The sequence below is a fragment of the Drosophila mauritiana genome, chromosome 3R (assembly GCF_004382145.1).
Source record: "Drosophila mauritiana strain mau12 chromosome 3R, ASM438214v1, whole genome shotgun sequence".
Classification (NCBI taxonomy): domain Eukaryota; kingdom Metazoa; phylum Arthropoda; class Insecta; order Diptera; family Drosophilidae; genus Drosophila; species Drosophila mauritiana.
The window spans coordinates 10,156,558-10,178,903 of record NC_046670.1 but is presented as its reverse complement, the minus strand read 5'-3'; the positions used below and the strand labels follow the sequence as shown (position 1 = coordinate 10,178,903).

At 42.2% G+C, this 22,346-nt stretch overlaps 1 protein-coding gene across 1 annotated transcript; it reads right to left on the bottom strand.

Annotated features, from left to right (window-relative positions):
* Window positions 1-702: 702 nt before the first annotated feature.
* On the bottom strand, window positions 703-20,816 carry LOC117143686 (homeobox protein abdominal-A). Its single transcript, XM_033308472.1, has 5 exons — window positions 19,647-20,816; window positions 18,627-18,883; window positions 14,998-15,045; window positions 2,473-2,696; window positions 703-2,402 (listed from the first exon to the last, which is right to left on the bottom strand). The coding sequence occupies exons 1-5, from the start codon at window positions 20,507-20,509 to the stop codon at window positions 2,061-2,063; spliced, it is 1,734 nt and encodes a 577-aa protein (XP_033164363.1). The 5' UTR covers window positions 20,510-20,816; the 3' UTR covers window positions 703-2,060.
* Window positions 20,817-22,346: the final 1,530 nt, after the last annotated feature.

The following is a 22,346-nucleotide window of genomic DNA, read 5'->3' as shown; positions in this document are numbered from 1 at the left end:
TTAATTTTTTCGCATTCATTTTAAAATCGCATAAAATTATATAATACACAATTCGTCACAACTAAACTTAAAGTAAAATTAACATAAGTTTTAGCATTAGGGTTCAAACAAAATATTGATTTACGCTCTAATTTGCTAGGCCGTCCAAATAAGGCTAAACATTTAACTTAAATCAAACTGAAACGCAACAAAAACCAAAACTGAAGCGGGAACAGGAACAGAAACCACTCAGTTTCCTTCAATCTGGCCGTGAAACAAGGCAAAAGGTTGTCGCCACCCGGGAATATCACTCGACCAGTGGGACTTGAAAAACAAAGGACAGTAGGATAGTACGGATCCCATCGAGAAAAAACATGAGCGCTGGTTGGGGATGCTTATTTTTGGTGGTGTCTGGTTTTGGGAAAAAGGTGACTTTTACTTTGACTCGACTGCTTTTAGTGTTAACCATACTAATTACACATACATTTAGGTTTATACATACACATGTTAGTTCATAGTTGTATATATTTGTAATATATATTCATATATATTTGTCAATAATTGTTTATGTAAATACGCACTGTGAAAGCCATCCACTTCTGTGTTGTATAATAAATAGAGTTTCTGACTTTATTCAACTTGCAATCCGCGAGTGACTACGCTAGGTAAATTTTATTTTGGGAAGTTTGAAATCTACGTATATGGGTTCTGCCAATATTTCCATTTTTATAACTCCCCCTTCTTGGCCTTCATTCGACAGTTTTTTGTGGTTGCAACCTTAAGCTAATACGTATTTCAGAGTTTCATTTCTGTTTGTTGTTTTTTTTGTAGCTTTGTAGGCCTTTCAAGCGATGCCTATTTAGTTCTTCGCTTAATGGTAGTTAATTTAAAATTTTAGTCACTGGCAAACGACATTTAATTTATCAGCTCCGTCTTACTCCATTTCTGTTTCATATCTCATTATTAATATTACGTATTTGAAATCGTGATTATGCTTTTAGGTATGTTGCATACCGTTTGTTCTTACAACTGGTATTTATGGAAATACTTGCGCAATTGTTTTGCGTACTTTACTTTAGCTGCTTAATTGTTTACTTGCTCTCGAGTTAAGATTAATATGGCATTGAAGAAATCATTGTATTCAAGCGTTGGCATACAACGAAATACAGCAAACACACAGTAAACACATCACTTAACAAAACATTGGAAGAGGGGGTTTTTTTTTTTTAAAACATAAACATAAATTTCCAATAAATAAGTGGATACAAAACGTACGCTCTATAACTCTATAGGTAAGTATCTTTAATCTGTAAGCATATCCATATATTTATGTATTCATATACCGTTTAACATAGTCGAACGTGGCTCTAAATATCGAACTAGGTTATCCTACAGCAGTCGCAAATAATTTTACACTCGAATCCGTCGAGTTGCCTTCCCCAAAAGCACTTCCATTGGAAGTTGGTTGATGGTGGGCAACGGAGTTCTCTGACTATCAAAAATCGCTCATTTCGTCAATATTCATTTATATAGATCGCGTCTCCTGCTAACTTCTTCCTTAGGCATTTGCCGCTATTCTAAGTAGTTCAAGTTATTCATTAATATTACCGAATTGGGCCCGTTGGCCCAGAGACTCTGCACTGGGGGTTGAATTGCCGATTTAGGGGTTGCAAAAGCGAAAGTATGGAAGAAATGTCGAATACACAAATTGCCACTGGAGATCTGGAAGGGAATCGCATGCGTTGCTCTATCAAATAGGCCACTGCAATTGGGGAAACCTCAGAAAGCGTCGATCCACAGCAATAAAACCCGGTCCAGTTAATTGCCTCTAAGCCATCGCACCCAGCCATTTGCGTGTATGTATGTTTTTTGTAGACTTATGCAACTATTTACTATGTAAAACTTTACGTATTTTAGTTATCGAGTTTATCTTCTGCTTGCTATCTCGCGCGCTACACAGACGAGGAGACGAAAAATAACGCCGGACGCTGATCCTGGCGGTGGCTGCGGTGGTGGTGCTAGTGGTGCGGCTGGTGGAAGATTGGCTCGTTGGCTCGGCTGGGCGATGGGTTGTTATCAGCTTAGGAGTTGACCTTGCTGACCGCCTTTAGCAGGTCGTGATTGCTCTTGTCCAGGGCGCTCATCATGCCCAGATTGCCCCCCAAGCCGCCACCGATGCCCGCCCCGATGCCGCCCACTCCGACGCCCACGCCCATGCCAAGGCCAAGCTTGAGATCGTTTTGACCTACCACCGAGTGGTGCAAGTGGCCTGGATTGTGTGCGATGATCGAGTGGTGGTCCTGCGGCTGTTGTTGCTGCTGCTGGTGCTGTTGCTGCTGCTGCTGCACTTGCTTGTTCTGCTGGGCGGATTTCATCGTCTCCTGGGCCTTCATTTTCTCCTGCTCCTCGCGATCGCGTCGCGCCTTAAAAGTAAATTAAAAACGGAAAGCAAGTTAGTTAAGAGCTTAAGGTGCTGCGGCAGGATCAGCTCACCTGTTCATTTATTTCCTTGACGGCTCGCAACTCCTTCTTCAGCTTCATGCGCCGGTTCTGGAACCAGATCTTGATCTGTCGCTCGGTCAGGCAGAGGGCATGTGCGATCTCGATGCGCCTTCGCCGAGTTAAGTAGTGGTTGAAGTGAAACTCCTTCTCCAGTTCGAGGGTCTGGAAGCGAGTGTAGGTCTGGCGACCGCGCCTTCGGGGACAGCCGTTGGGGCCTGCGGAGGAGAAAACGGAGAAAGTCACGTCAGATGCTTGAAACGATGTTTAAGAAGATTTTTTTGCCTTTTTCGGCAACGCCTAATGAGCTGCTAAGGCGGTGTCAGACGGTCGAAAATGGTACTTTGGCCAGCTGCAACACATGTCAGGCGTCGACACATGATTTGTGCTGGGGTATGGGGGTTTGGGGGTACTTTTCTGAGCTGCACTGCGAATGTCTGACTGCAAATTACGAGAAAAACAAACAGATTGTTTCAAAAGAGCGAGAAGGGAGTGATCTGATGCTAGACCTGACGTCAGCAGCCGGCGCCCCAGGACGTCAACACCCCGGGGTCCATTGCGGACCTGATTCCACTGCGGATTGGCATCGCACGCAGTGCGTGGAAGGGTGAAGCTACCAATACCGACACCGACTCGCCCAGCGGCAGGTCTCGCCCTGGTGGCCAGCAGCCAGCGCTTTTCCCCGATTTTCCCCGCATTCCTTTCTCTACTTTCTTGTCTCGTTTTTTGTTTCTTATTTTTAGCAATTTTCCATGCTACCTGTGCGAATTTTTTGCGCGACGGTGTGCGGAGATGCGCTCGGAATGGCACAGGCTCCGTGTTTATGTTACGGAAATCAAAAATTCGCTATCTACAAATTGCTGTCCCAGTCCCAGCCTAACAGCCTCTCACTTATACCCGCTTGCCGTTTTATGGCTTTCATGTCTCTTCTTTTTGCGCTGCTGCCTTTGTGCCGAGTTTTCTGGCAAAAGGTTTTCATGTCAACGGCAATTTTTTATGGTTTGCAAGTTGCGACTTTCCAACGGTAACCGCTCAAGCAGACAAAATAAAAAAAGGGACAATTTTTACGTAATATTATGAAAGGTGCAGATTTGTAAATCTTGCTCGGCTGCAGTTGTAAATCATTGGGATTTTTTCTAGTTTCCGCTGCATTTTTTATGAGACTGAACAGTTGGCAAAATATTTACGGGCGAATAAGGCCGTGACATTTGAATTTACCTCAACCGATAAAAAGTATTGGTGATTCACTGGTGAAAACTCAAAAAACCCATAGCTCATGTTTTTCTGATGAACAGAACAATGATGTTAAGATAAAAATGTATATGTATTGCATTTACGACTTAATAAAATATATTTAGAAATTGTTCTAGCATGTCACGGACCCAAATGTTTTAAAATGGAAAAGAATCGTGTTATTTGTCATTATCCGATAATTAAATTCAAATTAATCCTTTAAATTAATTTCTTGTTACACAAACACTACACTCTGCTATTAATTTAAGGAGAGAAGTAATAAAATGCGAAATACATTGTTACTGGAGTGGACAGGAAACAGTGAAAAGGGAAGGGGGCAATAGCAATTTCAATTCTAATCAACCCCCTTTTCCGTTTTCCCCTCTGCGATCCTGTGGCCAGGAATACCAAACTAATCTAAATTATTTACACGCTACAATGAGCAGCTACAATTCGTCCCATAAATCACGACTCCCAGGACACACGCGCCCCTAAACAAGATTTACGACCCCCGCAATGGCCGCCGATGGCTAAGCGCAGGTGCGAGCGAGATGGCTGCTGGCTCGCAGGACGGAGTGATGGAATCCAACATGGCTGCCGCAGTGTCTGCCTTCGCACAGGTAGACACACACACACATAGGCAAGGAGAGTGGGAAAGAGAGAACGTCGGCATGGCAACGCCTGAGTTTTTTCTAAGTGTGAGTGGTGAGTCGGCGCAGCCAAACCGGAATTCCGAAGAGAGCACTCACACGTGGATGTGAATGTGGATCTGAGCGAAAAGGAGAGCGCTCACTTTGAGTCACGGCCCAACTTTGTTATTGATTTTCCAATGCCAACTGTAGTTCCACTCATCTCGAAAACTATTCGGAAAGCCTTAAATCCGCTTGGGAAAAGTCTAGAGTCTACGACGGCTTCAATTTGGGTTTCGGATTTGAGTGTTTGAGCGAGCGGCTTTGTGGGGGACTTTCGAAGGTTCATTGATCTTTCTAAAAATTATGAAATCATTATTATAAGCAGAGTACGGAGGAGCTCAGCGAGAGCCAAAGGAGCAGAAGAAATTTTGTAAAGGTGGTACAAATATTTCAGAAATGAAGGGTATTCCAAAAATCGTTAAATGTTGATTAGGGTGAATGAGTTTCGTTTTTTTATATACTGCTTTAAACAAAAATATTTTATTGAATTTAATTTTAGAATGAAACAAAAGCTAAGAAACGTTTAATTAATAAAAACAAATTAATTATATATATTATAATGGCGTTCATTAATAACATGCGTCATTATGCCCCCTGGTGAGTCATAAAGTTAGATTAATCTCACAGTGAATTTTTAAAGCAAAAATACCTTTGAAGTTATCTTATGTAAGCAATTGACTCGCAAATCGACTTAAATTCATGGATCAGAAGTAGGTTATTGGCTGAATTTCAATTACACACTCATCGTTAAATTAACTTGAGAGCTTCGGTAGATTTGACAAGCGGTTAGCGGCTATCTTAAGTTTATATTTTTGAGTTGAGGTGGCCGGTCGAACCGGTCCGTTGCACAATTACTAAGGAAAACCATTTTCCAATTAAAAATCAATTAGCGCGCCATAAATCGTGGCTGCAATTGAGTGAAGCGACGGGCGGGTAAACAAAACAGCCAGGCGGAAAATCGAGCTGAGGGCAGAAATCTGTTTCGGAATCGAAGGAAATTCCAGACGCGGTGGCGTTGGCGTCCAAAATGGGGCTGCTCACAATGGGCAATTCCACTGTACCATATACTCTACGGATTGGCTGAGGGAATCCGAGAGGTGACAAAAAGGCCAGGAAAGCCGTCCCAAGGCGCCGCTGTCAACGGTGCGAATGGGCCTGGGAATGGTTATGGGAACGAGAATGGGAATGGTTATGGCCCAGACCCGGGACAGCGTCTATAACAATGACATTAACAATTAAAAATATTAATAATCATAAACGTAATTGTTCAATAAACAGCGGCGCGTATAAATAAGCACAAAAACATACAAAAACGAGAAGCTGAAAAAAAAAAACAGCGCAGACTGAAACTTATGATGACATAAAAATCATAAAAACAATTCAAAGCGTACAATAAAGATACTCACACACACATTGAAAGGGGGCGAGCGCCATAGTTTGTCCAAGTATCTGGCACTGTGTGTGTGAGTATCTATGTGTGCATTCGAAAGTGGTTCCGTGGGGACGCTGACAAGTCTTCGAGTCTTGTTTACCAAGCGACAAAAAAATGTACAATAAACAAACATTTTGCCGCACAAGTATTTCGTGTTCAGTGTTTGGCTCCTATTTTTTCTCTGCGCCCATCCCTTTCATGCGTTCTTGCTTTCGTTTTCGGTAAATAATAAACAAATTTACATATCGCTTGACAAAGAACTTTGAAACATTGTGGCGTGCTTTAGCCTCAGCGCGTTGTTGTTGTTTCAGTTGCCGGCAATTAGTTTGAATTTCAATTCCTATTCCTAGCTGGTTCAAATTGTTTGCCGGCAAATAAATTTCATGATTTTGCTGCTGTTGACCATTCAAGTTTTGTGCGATTGGAGAACTTTTCCCGCCTTTGACTTGTTTGTTGACTTTTGGCGCGCAAATTCCGTTGTGTATTTGTCTTCGAGCGGAATTTGTGGGTTTTCGTAAACTTTATGGGACTGTGTGGGTAAAATTTATATATTACTGATTTAGCACTAACATTTAAGTATCATTTCGTACTTTCCTATATAACGAATTTATAGTCATGTAAGGAATTTAATTGTACAAATATATTTTAACGAAAGTTGTCAATAAAAGCACATTTTTTAGACATTGTTATAGAATTGTGTACGTAAGAAAAAATGTTACTGCTCAAGTATGAAGATATTGATGACTTTTGTAGACTTCTTTATCTGAATCACGCATTTTTTGGTTAAAATGTAACAACTTTTGTGGAAAAAATACATTCATATAAGGAATAAGGCTTCCACCAATGTGTACGCATATTTATGCCGTCGTATATTTATCTCGTTTTCTTATTCAAGAGAGAAGAAATTTCACTGGCTGGCATATGTTTTATGCTGATTTGTTTATATTTGGTATGAATTTTCGAAACTAACTTCCCGGATGGCATGTTGAGAGATATATAAACAAAGGGCAGACACAGATATAGCAACATGCTCTGAAATGAGGAATATTTTTGGGGTCGCGGGAATTTAGTGATGGCTCAACAAATTCTTCCCTCCGCTGGTTAAGGAAGTTCATCGTTTTACGAAGACGATCTTTCAGGCATTTAGCGCAAATTGCAATGTACCTCGGGATAAATGAGATCCCCAGGGGGCTGTTTCTAGCGCCCATTCCCGTCCCCAACTTCCAAGGATATGCAAATGCGTGGAATTCTTTGAGCGACGACGAAGACTAATTAAACTTTGAAAGTAAAGCCGCTTAAACGCTGTTCCGACAAGACTCACGGGCAACATCTGGCGCTTTTGTGCGGCTTTTAGCGAAAAGGGGGAGGATGGGCAGGATGTTCACGAGAGACAGGGACACAGGGTACACAGGATACTTGGGGGAGTGGCAGGTAAGCGCCGCCATTAAATTGCGCTCATGCTCGACTTTTTGGGGTGGCTAAAAGCGGCGGCAGCAACAGCAGCTCCTGGTTGCCATTGCAAATAATTTATGTTTATTAAATTTATTTAAATTTAATCAGTCTCACAGCCATTTCGTACGCCAGAGGGCGAGGAAAAGTGGGTGGTGTCTTGTTTGCGGAAAACCTGGCAGCGGAAAGCCTGCTTTACGGGGGCGTCTTCCTCCTCTGCAATTTATGTGCAGCGCGTTGCCAATGTTGTTGTTTGTGCTATCAGATCTGCCACGCCCCCAACTCCGACGTCCCATTTCCCCTGCTAATTGTGTGCTTAATCTTGGAAAATATATGGCAAGCTGTCGCTGTCAGTTGTGTTTCGTTCTGTTCTGTGGAGAAAATTCCTGGCAAATGTTGCAAATACACAGGCTCCTGGGGGATTAATATATTCTCATCAAATATTTCACGCCATTATTGAAATTACTCCTCGTTTCTATTTTAACGCAAGTATTGGGGTTGAAAGAAATTGTGTATTAGAATTCCCAATTAAAATGCTCTCAAAGAAAAATGAAGGATTAAATAAAATGCAAAAGAGAGAGGCGATAAAAAGAAAAATTCTCCACTAATTTAGGGAGAACTATTACCAATTTAGATTTTATATTATTAACGATAAGTTATAAAATCCATACATATATCAAAGTTTTATCAGCTCAAAAACAATGACTTTATATGGGATTTCTTAAGAATTTCGTTCGTTTTTTGAGTCGTATCAGATTTTTGCAGGCATATGTATAATGCTAGCCAATTCTATTCGAAAAATACCTTACCGATGCATTATCGAATGTATTGAATGTTTTCATATGTTTTTCCCATTATCTCGCCAGATAACCAATTGCCAGTTCCAAATATTTGAAATTCGCCCTGTATCCCAGAAAGTGCAGACAGCCCTCAGTTCTGACTCAAACCAGAAGCCATGGTAACTCAAGCCAACAGGGTAACAGCCCGAGTTTTCTTTTTGCACAGAGTGAAAACGAGACAGAAAAAGTGGGAGTGAGAGAGAAAAAGCGAGCGCAAGCGAGTGGGATGGCAAATAACGGCAACGGCAGCCATTAGAGCCATTCACCCTTACTGTCTTTATGGCATTTTTAATCTTGTGGGTGGTGGGCGGCACAACCATACCGCCCATCGCACAACTCCCCACCGTCCCCTGGCATTTTTTGCACGCACTGCAAACACGAGGGTGTGATAAGACAAAATACCCGACATAAATGTGAAAAATATATGGCCAAAAGTGAAAAGGGAAAACGGAAGAAACCAGCCGCAGAATGTATGTGTGGGGTTGGCAGAAAGCCGTGCCAAAAGGAAACCGGAAAATCAGACTTTTTCTGGGCCCCCCTTCTCAAACCATCGCGGCGAAGTGGTTCCAATAAATTTGTTGGCCCACCCGGAGAGAAAGAGAGAGGAGAAGCGGAGTTCCGGGCGGTGAGCTGGAGCCCAACTAATTTTGGAAGGACGGACAGCTGTGGAGCATTTGTAGCGATGGCCTATAAATGGCATTAGGCGTCTAGAATTGGTAATCCGCAAGATTTTTGCGAACGGCGTCTGTTTCAGGCGCTGTTCCAGGGGATACGTGTCGCCAACTGACCGCAACTCGAGCACCCTTGTCCTATCTGTTTCTGGCGGCTTTTCTATCTCTGTCTGTTCGCCGCAATTTAATTGCAAATTAAAGGCGTTTAATGTGCGCCGCCTGCGATTAAAATCGCCGCGAATCGATGCGACACAATCAACGGCCATTCAATGATCACAATGAAGTGGCGCCAAAGAGACTCCATCTGTATGTGAGTGGAATTAGTTGTCCGTATCTGTATCTGAAAAAGTATCTGTATCTGACATAGCTGACATTCGGTCGCTGGTCGGGTTTATCAACACTTTTTGAATCCTTTGTTAGGGGTTCATTTCTGAGGATAAATTAAGACAAAGGGTACTGTATAGCAAAAGCTTCGTTTGGGACGTTCAATACTCGGTATTTTTCAGAAATAGTTGCAATAATTTAACTATAACTCAAAATGAATTTTAAAGGATTTTATTTGGTTTAAAGAGTTAAAGTGTCGTATATCCATAAAGGCCGAAATTTCTTTTATACAGCTTATTTGTATATGAATATTTATGTTTTAATGGTGTGATTAAATATTCAGTTGAGCACTTAAAGTTTTTATCTTTTCACAACCTTCCCTGGCCACCCAGTACACTACAAGTACCCGTGAAGCCTGTCTAGAAATTCAATACACCCATTTAAACAGGATAGGGGGTACCAAAAAGGTTCTGAAGCCGTAACCCATATGCAATTGGCCTCGTCTAGCCCTTTAGACGGCTCATTGGGTTTGGCGTTTTGGGAAAGGCGAGGAAACTGAATTGAAATTGATTGCCTTCATTGGCTGCCACCGCCGGTTTTTTCTTTTTCTCCTTTTTTGTTTCTGTGGCCGTTTCCAAGTTCATTTGGTCGTTCTATGAACCTTGGCAAGCATTATATCGACTTTTATTGAAAATACATATAAATTGAGCCAACTGCTTTCGACTGAGAACGAATTTTTGTATTGTTTCTTCGGTGTTTTGTTTGCTTTGGTTGGGTTTCCTTGCCTTTTTCGTCTCATTTTCCCAACTCTGTTCATGGCCCAGTGCACACGGATCCAAGCACTCGTGTATATACTTATATATACATATTCCTATTTGGTAAAAACAAACACGAACTCCGGATTCCTATTCCCATTCGAATGCAGAACTTGGGGGCAGATGTCGGCCATAAGTTAGATTGCGTGGGCCGACTTGAAACGATGACGTATTAAAACGCCATTCAGCGAAGCACCCCCACCCATATCGGTGTCCCCTCTCTAATCCCCCACCAACTTCCATCAAACGAGAACGTGACACTTAAATTCGTATAAAAAGCATCGATCGATCGATGCGGGTTCTATATTTACCTAGGCGTGCGCATAACTCATGCTTATCCCCCTCGTCTGGAAATTTCATTATAATGCCCACAGAAAACCCCTGTTTACTTTCCCCCCGCGAAATGCCAAGGTGTGGTCCTGTGGGCTCCTGAGAAAATGTCGATGCACCGCAGACCACAGAAAACGAACCTCACCTATTAGTGTTTCCAATCTTGAACTTCCCTCGGAATTCTCTTTGGCTGACAAAGCTGATTAATGGCTCACACAGACTCGTACAGCTTGCCTTTTGTTAATGGCTGCCAGAGAGTAATTTGAGGAAATGGTGGCTGTTGCTGCTGCATTGATCCCAGATGAAAAGTCTTTTGTCACCTACAGGTTTTTTATTTCCCCCAGTGTTGGACCCTTTCAAGTTTGTTCTTTTCACTACTATTACAACGAAGCTGCTGCGGAGGAACTCCAATTACCTGAATTGCTTCATTAGGTGAGATGACTGAGGGTACGAAAGGATTCTCACATAAGACAACAACTGGAAAAACAAGTTCTTCAAGGGGAAGATACCGAAAACACAATAGAAACATCGTTTCCTGTATTCCTTAAGTGAAATTGAGGGGAAGTTCTTCAGAATTGTATCGTTGAAATTGTCACAGATATACTTACAAGTACATATGTACAATCTTAAAAATAAGAGCTCACAAAAAATTCAAATTCAAATTATGGGAATGATCTAATGAAATATTGAAATTTTACTAGAAGTTGGACTCTCAGTTCCATTAATAAAAACATTCTCATCCTCAAGAAATGTTTTTACCTCGTTGCCACTTACATTACCCAACGATTATGGCGCATCAAAGAGAACTGAGTGCATCATAAACACTCTAATCTCGCAATTAATCAGAAGAAATAATAAATTTAGCCGCTAGAATAGAACAAGGGTGCATTAACCGACACCGCCAGCAACTTGTTTAATTCCGCGATTAAATTAATATTAACTACTCTCTGTCTTCAAATTTATCGCAACAGGATGGTTGGGAAATGCCCACAGTCACGCATTGCACGCGAACCAGAAAATGGAAAACTGCAAAAATGTCGCACGCCATAGTGAAGTTTTAAATAAAACTTTTGTGTAAATTAAATATTTAAGTTAATGAAAATGGGTAAAGTTTGCCTAATGATGTGTTTGTTTGGACTCACAAATGTGCACCGTGAAAAAGATTTTTCCCAAAATTATTAAAGTCTAAGTTAAGAACAGAAACTTAATATCTATAAAAATATTTCAATAAACATATCTAATAATATCTAATATACAAATATTTAAATAAATATATTTAAATATTTTTGAAAACTTAATGATGAATAGTAAGCTTTATGAATTTTTCTGCCTGTGTGGCATGCATGAAGGGAATCAACTTTGATTAAGCGCCAGCGATGGACTGGGATCGAGTCGGCAATTGTCTGTGGAACGTGTGTGCTTTTAATTTGATTTTGTCTGGGCCAAATTTACATGTCTGCCGGCCCACTACCGCTGCTGAAAAATCGCGCCAGTCTGGCTGCCATTTTGTCCTTGTCTGTGGTTCTGTCATCCTGTCGTGGTGCTCCGCGCCGGATCCTTGTAAACCAAACCCCTTTCGCCAATTTGCGCCACTTGGGCATTAAAACCGCAGATTAACAGCCTCACGGGGTAGTTAAAAAAACGGCAGAAACAACACAACACTCGGAGAAACGTGTCATTTCGAATTTTCCGCCGCCGCAGGCAGAAATAAAAAAAAACAAAAAAAAATAATACAACGACCGAAAACGTGCCGATAACACGGTGTCGCACACTCCCCTCACTCTCACTCCCCATTAGAGGGAGATAGCTGGGTTGAAAAGAAAGAGAAAGAGGGACCAAATGTAAATACAACAAGACCAAATAAAAATGAGGAAAACAGAAAACACAGGGAATCGGAAATTAAACAAAACCGAAACGAAATGGAATTCGCTTATCGCGCCTCATAAATTAACCCTTGCCAGCCGTCGTCCATGTTTCGAGCAAGATAGCACCACGTATGCAGACAGAGAGGGATGCTAAGTGGGTGGGGGGTGCTGAGGGATCTTAACCCCAGTGCGGGATCAACGATTATCTGCGAGAGGCGGATCTTCGCGCCTCCAGAATACCCTGCCAATGACATTGATTGCCGCCAACAATTGAATTTAAACATTGATATTGCATTGATTTCTAGCAAGACGAGTTCAAATCCCAAGACAAAGATTTGAATTCAGAAAGAGACCGCCGGGCGGGCGAGGAAAGAGACTGGCTCAGAGATAGAGAGGTCTTTGTGGCAATAATTCAATTCCCCGACTGACGAGATTATCGTGAGCCGCAATTATGGCTTGTAAAATTAATAAAAATAATATATTTTATTATTCCATTCGCGCCGATTTCGCTGTGCAAGGAATGCAAATAAATCGTGACATGAAGATAGATAATAGCTTTGTGGACTTTGAAAAGAAATGAGTGATTTGTTTCAGAAAAAAATTCAAGCGCTTTTAAAACTGGCCATAAATTGTAGGAGCAAGTTTACAAATTGCAGTAACAACTATTCAAAACTGTAATAGTTAATTAAAACTGCTGAAAGAAATGTTTTTTACTCTATACGAAACTAACACATGTTTGCGTTTGTAATGAATAACTTGCAAGTTTGAATAAATCTATTAGCAATTCTTGAGCTCTGTGAATGAAATATGATGACTAAAAATATTAACATTCAACATAATAGGTCTTTTACGACATTTTCATGTTATTTGCTTTACAAATTATTAAATGTTGTGGGAGCTCCTTATGTTAGCGCCTGGGGAATATTTATTTATTTTTTATTTGATTTTCACATTAGGGTTGCCCCTGTTTAAATTTCATAAAAAAGTGAAACAAAACTAAGCTGATATAAGAACTTGTAAAGTTCAGCTAAAGAAACGCTTTTGTGGTCCGATTTTCTAATTGTAATCTTATACCCAACCAAAACTCCACCATAGCGATCTTTGCAGAATGGAAATTGGAACTCGGTGAGTTAATTACTTGTCAAACAGCGGCTGTTAGTGCTGTAAATTGCCCGAATGACTCCGCTCAACGCCAATGCCAGTGATTTATTTACAAAACAAACACCAGAGGATCGCCAGTGGCAAAGGGGAAGTTCAGAGGACTTGAACCGCTCGAATATCAAACGATCTGTGACGCCAAAAGCTGAGCCGTGGCACGTACTTCTGCGGCAAACTCTGGCACGAACGCTCCGATTTCATTCCAGGTCCGGAGACCACAAAAGAAATACCAAAGACCAGAGGACCAGAGGCCTCCACACCATAGTACCAGCAAGGCAGATTGTTGGGTCATGTGCCGCAATGTTTGCCCAGTGGTCGAGCACAATTAAACGGTTCGCAATTACATGCCACACCAACAACAGGGGGTAGGCTGTTAATGTCACTAGGGGGACCACTACGCGTATGCGCAATGTAGGGAGTTAAATGGTAGGATTCATTTCCCAATCGATAGAACATCATTACGATTTTTTAAGTTGTAAGCCAAGCATTGGGATTATTGTAAAAATGAAATTTATATTACTTAAATTACTTTAATGGAAGATGCAAATTTTAAAAAATACATAACAATTATTTGTTATGCAACGCTTGGTTTAATTAGTCGTTACGGTCAACACTAATTGTTAATTGCTATTAGAAATTCTGGGCCCACTTTAATCACGGAAATAAGCCAAGCAGTGAAACAATAAACACACTTTGGTTCCCTATTGTTATTCGACTACATGCCCCTAATTCGAGCCGCGACTAATGGGAAGCGCCATTAACTCAAGTGAAATGGGCATATACATAGATGGGATTGGGATTGGGATTGGGAATGTGAATGTGAATGTGAATACCGATTAATGACCGCCTTTTGTAACCCGCAATTGACAGTGGCTACTCGTGTTTGCGGCTGCCCTTGTCGTCTGTCGAACTAATTAAACGCGATGGTGATTCGCCAAACAATCAACGCCATTATCGGAACCATAAAACGGGGATCGTTCGGCAGTGGCCGCAACATTACGATCGTTATGCACGGCACAAGACCATGCGTAAAATCGTAAATAGATCATAAAACGACCATAAAAAGTCGTTTAACGAGGCCCAGAACAACGGGCCCATCGCAGATCGGCGATCGTACAAATCGATCAATCGAGAGTCCGGCTTTGAGTGAGTTTTTCTGACATCGAGATCGACTCATTAGGTATTCGGCCAATTATTATGGACAACAGCAGCTTGCAGTTTGGGGGGCCCCAGCATGGGAATTGTGATTTACGATCTTGGTCGGGTACTTGACCGGCATGTTTGAGTTATCGGTGCAACTTTCACGGAGTTTGCTAAATCAACATAGAAAGCGAACAGTTGCCATGCGTCCAAACCTTTGGCTTCAAAACCAATGGTTGCTTTGGATATTTGCCAGAAGATGACTCCGATAAACAATGAAATTATACAATGAATAAGACAGGGAAGTGAACAAAGGTTGAAGGATTTATGACAAGACAGCAGGAGTCATGTGACGGCAGATTGCAGGCTGCATTTTACAAAGAAGGGTTTCCGTCGGCGGGTGAAAGTGGCCGGGTTGAGCAGGTAAATCATATTTTTCAAGGCCATCTGGGCAGGCTCTAAAAAACAGCATTTTCCGGCATATTCCACGGCCGATTAGTGCAATAACCCATTGCTTCAATGTCAGTCGGGATATTAACTTCAAGGGTTTCCGGTTAATTGCGGTACTTACCGTTGAAATCGCCACAAACGACACGCTCGAAGGGGCTTCCCATCCAGTCTGAAATTAAAAAAAGGAGGAAGAGAAAAGCAATTAATTTTCGGTTTTTCTTTGATTTTTTTCTAAGTAACTAAGGAGTTGTGCTTCTCATATGTGCTGCTAATGCGAAATCCCGCGCCAAACAGCCTTGAGCGCATCCCGCTGAGTAATGGAGCGTCGATCCCTCAAATCATATGTGTCCAGTGCCCCCTCGGACATTTGTGCCACATGGCAGCTTTCATAAACCACTCAATCGGGCCGTTTTCAATTTAGTTGTCAGCGCCAGCCACAAAAAGCAGCATTAGCCGGCCCACTGCAGTCGGCAGTCGGCGGACCACCGGCCGAGTGAACCTCCGGCCATTTGGACCGGCTCCACTTTAAGTAGACCACGATGGTCGGCCTGGAGGAGGAGTAGATGTCGGCGATATGAACGGAGATATGAGGAAAAGACTGGGCAAGATGGAGGGGAGGATGATGATGCGAGACAACGACCAGACCGACTCCTCCTAATTAATAAGCAGATGAAGCTGCTCGGCATCGTTGGTGCATTTTTAATTAAAATACACAAATTTCTGGTCATTCGCCAGTCGTTGTTGCCACTTTATTTGACACACGGACGGGGCACAGACAATCTCTAATATGTGCAAAGATTTTGCAGGCCGAGACTTCTTTGTCGCACTGATGATTGCACAATTTATGACGCAGACGTTTCTTATCTAGCCAAGTCAGTGTTCTGACTGCCCATGGACGAAAATACTTTAATAAAAACTCGGACCCATAACAAACTTCTAATATCAAAAGGATCGAGTTTATCCGCGCATTCAATATAAAATTCCGAAGTCTATTTTGTTCAATAACTTGGAATGTATTTCATAAGTTTACATTTGTTTTTCTGATAAAACTGTTTCTTCAAATAGAATTTAATTATTTTCAGTCAGTAAATATATGCACTATTGTTTTAGAACCCACTGCACGTTTTCTGTCAGTGTGCCTACTTCTTAACCTTTTCATGTCCACCTTCTCCTTTCTCCACGGAGCGTGCTGAGTTTGCGAATTCGCAGTGTGGAAGGCGATGGGAAACTTGCCATTTTCATGCTTTGTCGGGCTGCGCTTTTCCAGATAATTAAGAAAAGTTAACCTCTTTGCTTCTTATCAGCATAATCAGGTGCAGGCGCGCAGCTCTACTCATTTTCCAGCTTTTCCTGCGATTTCCCACTGCTGCCCCCTTGGCAACATTGTTGATGTTGCTGCCGGAGTCGGTGCAACGATGTGAAAATGAAAATTCATTCAGACGCTTTGGCGTAAAATATTAAAATTCATTAGTTAAATTGCATTTGGCAAGCATTCAGCTGTAAAACGTTGCCGTTGTTGCAGCAATGGTTGTTGCAGTTGCTGTTGCAGTTGTTCATGTTGCCGGTGCGTCCGGGTCTCGGTCTTGGTCTTCGTCTGTGAGTTTTTTGGGTGGGTTCGCAGGCTTGGCAAAGTGAAAGCCAAGCGAAAAGACTTTTCCGAAGCAGGAGAAGCGATTCTTGTGCAATCCACATGCAAGTGCATGGATATAGTGCCAAAACACATGCATATATACATCGTACGTATATACAGCTTTATGTACAGCATGTGCATTTAGGGAGTGGTGGACAAAGGGGGCTGCGTCGACGTGTCGCGCACTTGGCTGCCATAATGGCGTCATGCTCGTATTTACTTTCATCGCCGCCAGTCGCGTCTCTATGATCTCGTTGACAATTTTATCGCCTTGGCGCTGTGAGCGGGAGATATGCAAAATATTTCATTGTGCGAAATACCGTTTATCTTCCCAACCGGCCGATGCTTCGGGTTTTTATTCACCATCAGGTTTTGCCTGCAGAATGTGTGTATCTATTAGCTGGCCGGCCAAATACATAGGTGTGTTAGCCACATATTAATATCTTTCGGGGTATCGACGAACCAGAAACCCACTAAAATAGAGGAATGGATATTTAATCTGCATAGATTAATAGGAGCGCTGGTTATCGATTTATTAACACCCAAATCTGGCAAAATATGCAAATTATACTGGCAGAAAAAAAAAACAGAGAAACTTTTGAACCTTTTTTCTCGATGATTTTTAGTTCTAATGGTTCGACAAAATATGCCACTTGATAAACATTCGACCCTTAAGCACACTACCTTGTTTTCTCCTATTAATGTCATTATTTAAACTCTGTCTGCTAGATCGTCAATTAACAATTACTTATACTGTTTAATTAACATGCCTATGCCGTAAATTCCGCGTAAATCCGTCGCGCGATCTTTTTCTATTACGACGACCGATGTGCAGTCCATAAGTCAGGCCAATTGACAGTCTATTCATATGGTGTCTGCCATTAATCAGGAGGCATTCAACCCGCGGGGCACAGTGGAAAATTGAATTCGTTCAATTTCTTCTTGTGCAGCGTGGAAATCGAGTGGCCTGATGAGAAATGATAAATAAATCTGCTGTGCAAAATGCGCGGAAAAAGCGAGCGGATCGCGTAAATTAAACTGACCCACATAAATTTGAAGCCAGTTCGCCCGTACTACGTTAGCCGCATAAAAAGAGCGGCGGCCAAAAAGTATCTGTATCTGTATCTCTCGACGGATATGTGGATTTTGTATGCGCGGGGCACCTCGCAGTGTTTTTTGGTCGGCATTTTGGGCTATACGTTTGTCGGTGTGGAGCAACCTTGAGGCTATTTAAATTACAAATCGACGCCAAACAACACGACAGACAAGAGAAGCATTTCTCAAACTATTTTCATTTTTATTTACTGCCAACTTTTTAGCTCTTCGTTCATTTCGTTTACGGATTCGAATCGGCTAGAAGACTTATGCGAAATAAACGACTTGGAAGTGCTCCGCAAAGTGTTCATTACGGATTGGAATTGGAGGCGGAATGGCAGTGGAAATGGGAATGCCATTGGGGAACGTTTGCGCCACGTTTATCTATTGTTTATAAAAGGTACGAAGCAACCATTCCAAATACTACACTTGGGAAATTTAGTTTGATAATTCGACTGCACGTTTTTTGTTAGCTCAAACAATTTGTAAATCAGTTTGAATCTGGTTTAAATCCACGGATTGGTAAAAAAACTTAGCTGTTCAAAGTATTGTATAGTATTTAACTTAACAAAGCGACTAAATAATTCAATCCAATATAAACTCTTACAAATTTGTGTTTGATTTTTTGATTTCAGTGTAAGTGGCCATGATTTATATGTACACAAAATTCTAAGAGATCGCTTTGTAGATCTTGAAGCCAATTTATTCTTGATTTAAGACGATATACATTCCGTGAAGTGCACGGTTTATTTCTGATTTTATAATGATTGGCATGATATATAGAACCCAGTAGATACGATAGACAGACTCTTAGTTTTAAAGACTGATTGATTGGCTCAGTCTGAGTTTGGTATATATGTGATTTTTGATTTTAAAAATCTGATAATTTTTAAGATTTCTCAATTTTGGCACTCACTTTCAGATCCTAAGTCTTTCAAAAAAGTGTCCGAGACACACATTCTGGCAGTGATTTTTTACTTATGTATAATATATCCCCGTAACTAGAGTATCGAGTGTTGACTCACCTGTAAGTGTCATCCAGGGATACCGGGGCAGATCGGCTATACCGGCTCCGCCCGCTCCCCCTGCCCCTGGCATCACGCCGGAGGCGGGCTGTGTGCAGGCGTTTCCCAGAGAGTCCACGCCGATCGCGCCGGCACTGGCAGCGGATACCGCGGATGCGGCGGCTGTGGCATGTTGATAGAACTGAGCGAACTGTGCAGATGCCGAGGCAGGTACGCTCATCGACTGGTAGCTGTTCATGACGGTGTCCGTGTACCTGCTGTGTGTGCGGAAGACAGAAAGTAGCCATTATTGTTGGTGATTCCTGCTCATAGTACGTTTCCAACTCCAGCTCCCGTTCTAAAGTCAAATGCTAATGAGGTGGCCATTTGCATGCCCCTTCCACCAACTGCGGTTGGCTCTAATTGCACACTAATCCCGAACACGCCCACGCACAGCAGGGTTCACTGTACATGCACATGGAGTTCCCATACAGTAGTACTAATATGCAAATGGCCACAGCGGAAGGTCAGCGTGCGTGCGAATCTTGTGGCCGGCGACAAATTGCCAGCGGCCACCACAGGCTGCTCTAATTTTCCGACTTTATGGCCATTCAATATGAATGGCCGGTGGCCGAGGGGAAAATGGCCTGAGTCCCAGGATCCGGGACCCGATAATTAGAGCGCATTCGAAACGGATTTGCGGTTTTGCAGTGTTTGCTGATTTTACTGAAGGTCTCGACTGGCATTTCCGCTCGCCAAATTGAGAGAACGCGAAATTAGTTCTTGGAAGAGCTGAGTGTTCTTTTTTGTATTTCCAACCACGGAAACATCTTCTTAAAGGCTTTGAAGCCAAGTAAATGTTATCTATGCACTCCAAATATAAGTGCGAATATTAAATGTAAAATATAGATCCATTGTCATTGACTTTATAATTTCTCTTCCTACTATGATTATTCAAGATCATTTTTGTACGATTGGATTTAAAACCCATCCAGATTTATGAATTATGATCCCATAGTTAAACAGGGCAATCTATCTCACCTGCACGACTTATCCTCCAGTCCGGTGAAGCCGGCCATTCCGGAGAGCCCTCCATGGCTGCTAGGGTGGTTAGAAACGTACGGATACATCTTGCTGGTGGGGATGGCAAACGAGGAGCTAGCCGCAGCGGCGGCGGCGGCTGCAGCAGCAGCGACGGAACTGGCCGCGGATGCGGAGGCGGACGCGGATGCGGAGCCGGGAGAGTTGTCGTTGAGGCTGCGGTGTAGCGAGGAGCTACCGGACGCCGAGGGCGATGGGGAGCAGCTGCTGTCGCCCGCTTGAGAATTGCCCGCTGAAGGGGGCGTTAGCAACAGTTGCTGGTGGGCGTGACCGTGCGAGGCAACTGCGGCCGCGGCTAGTTTGCTAATGTGGTGTTGTTGCTGCTGTAGCTGAAGAGCGGCCGAGAGCGAGGAGTATTGGTGGTGGTGCTGCTGCTGGTGGTGCAGATGTTGCTGCTGCTGGTGGTTCAGGTGTTGCTGCTGCACCTGTGGGTGGTGCTGCTGGAAGGGCGACGATGAGGATACGGGTGAGTGGGGCGATTGGCCCAGATGTTGGCTCAAATGGCTCGGCGATAGGGATCCTCCGCTCAAATTGAGATTACTGTTGTTGTTGCTGCTGCTGCTTGGGCTGCTGCTGCTATTGTTGGTGTTGCTTGTGTTGCTTCCAGCGATCGTGTTGCTGCTGTTGTTGTTGCTGCTGCTGGCTGAAACGCTGGCGGAGGCAGAGGCGGCGGCGGCGGCTAGGGCGGCGGCAACTGCTGCAGATGACGAATTCGGGGGGGTGGTGGTTAAGTGGTGCGAACTGATAAACGGCTGGAACTGTGGATACTTTGGCAGCATACTATCGAAAACAAATTTTGACATTGCACATATTTTGCTCTCTGGCCGAGGATCGGATCTTCGGAATTTCGTTTAGTCCACTTGTTGTTCTATTTTAGTTTCGGAGATTTCTGAGTTCGAATGATTTGAGTTCTTTATCTGAGTCGTTCGGTTAATGGCTAGATTGAGTATTTCGTTTTAGAATTTAAAGTTTTCTCTTCGTGTGACTTTAACAAATTTTGTTTGAATTCAGCGTGGAGAGGAGCGCTTTCTAGCCCTGATAAAACAAAAGTTCCGACTAAGTGTGTAAGCATAACCTAAATCTCAAACTTTAATCACTTTGTATTTATACATTTTGTTTAGATAGCATCTATAATTAAAAGATATTGTCTCTTTAACTTTTTCATAAACTTAAAAGATTTACAAAGCAATTTAATTTGCATCAATGTCTATTAAAATATACTTGTCTTGATTGAACATCTCCCGTCTCTGTATTTGACTTTCCTACTTTATAATCGAATGCAAACTACATTGGACATAGTATATAAATCACTGCCAAAATTGATCGAATTAAAAGGTACTAAAAACAAAAATTAACTTGGCGTCAAATGTGATAAACAAGAATTAAAAATGGCAAAACAAAAAATATAACATGTTTATAAAAATTACTCGGAAAGCATAAAAAGAACATTAACCAAATTGGATATGTTTGGATTGAACATAAATCTTTCGGGTAGCGTGATACAGAACTCAAGTGAAAAACATATATAATCCAAATGCTTAATATATTTTTCAGCTAGATTTCCCTGCCAATGCCAATGAGTTAGTATGTGGGTTACTTTTACCGTACTACATGAGATGGCAAACAGTTAGTACTTTTTAGATAGAGTTAGTGATACAGAATTCGGAAACTTTGCCACCTGGCCGACTTTAAGCTACTTTTCTCGATTCCGAGAAGTGAAATGCATTTTGTTACCTTTCTCAAGTTTTCTCTAGCGAACTTTTGGCGAGCAGCTTGTATTTGCAGCTTTTCTGTTTCTGTTACTTTTTTCGCTCGAAGCTGGCGAATTCACAACGAAATTTGTTAAATTTGCATATGGTCTCGGGTTACGTTGTTTTTGCAGCTGTGGCACATGTGTGTGTTTGGGGTGTGTGTATCTTTTATTTGTTGTTAAAGCAATTAAAATGCTGTCATCAATTACGAGGAAATTCGAATGGACGTCGTGCCGGCGGGATTTTGTATGTGTGATTTATAGGCGCGCGATCTTTTTTAATGGCACTCTTGTATTTTTATGGCAGAGTGAGTTTTCCTGCGGATTTTAACGACTTCTCAAGTGCGTGAGTGTGTGTGGCCGGAGAAATGCTTTCTCCCAACGTTTTGCTTTAATTACTTTGTTTAAAATGCCATAAAACACTTTGCAGGTAGAACTATCGAAGTCTGGAACGGAAAGGCGAGAACCTTTTTACGATGTCAACTTTATGTCTTTTTAATTTTTACGAACCGCACACAGAGAATTATAAACCGTAGTGTTTTGACAGTTTTTTCGGTTCTGAATTTCACACACAATTTTATTATATTTTACGCGATCTATAACACTAAAGTGACAATAAGCCGGCGGCCGAAACGGAACAATAAACACGGCGAATCGGAAACTGAATCGTATAGCCGCACTACAGTCGTATAGTCGTATAATCGTATAATCCGAATCGGAATCGGAGGGCCGAAATTCCAAAGAGTGGAGAGCTGAGTTCCGCAGACACTACTGCGCGCCACGATAATAAATATTATAATAAAACGAAATTTTTAAAAGAGTATAAAAATTTCGTGTAATTGGTAATTCTTGCTGCCAGCGCGGGCAGCGGCGTCGACAGAAACGGCGGC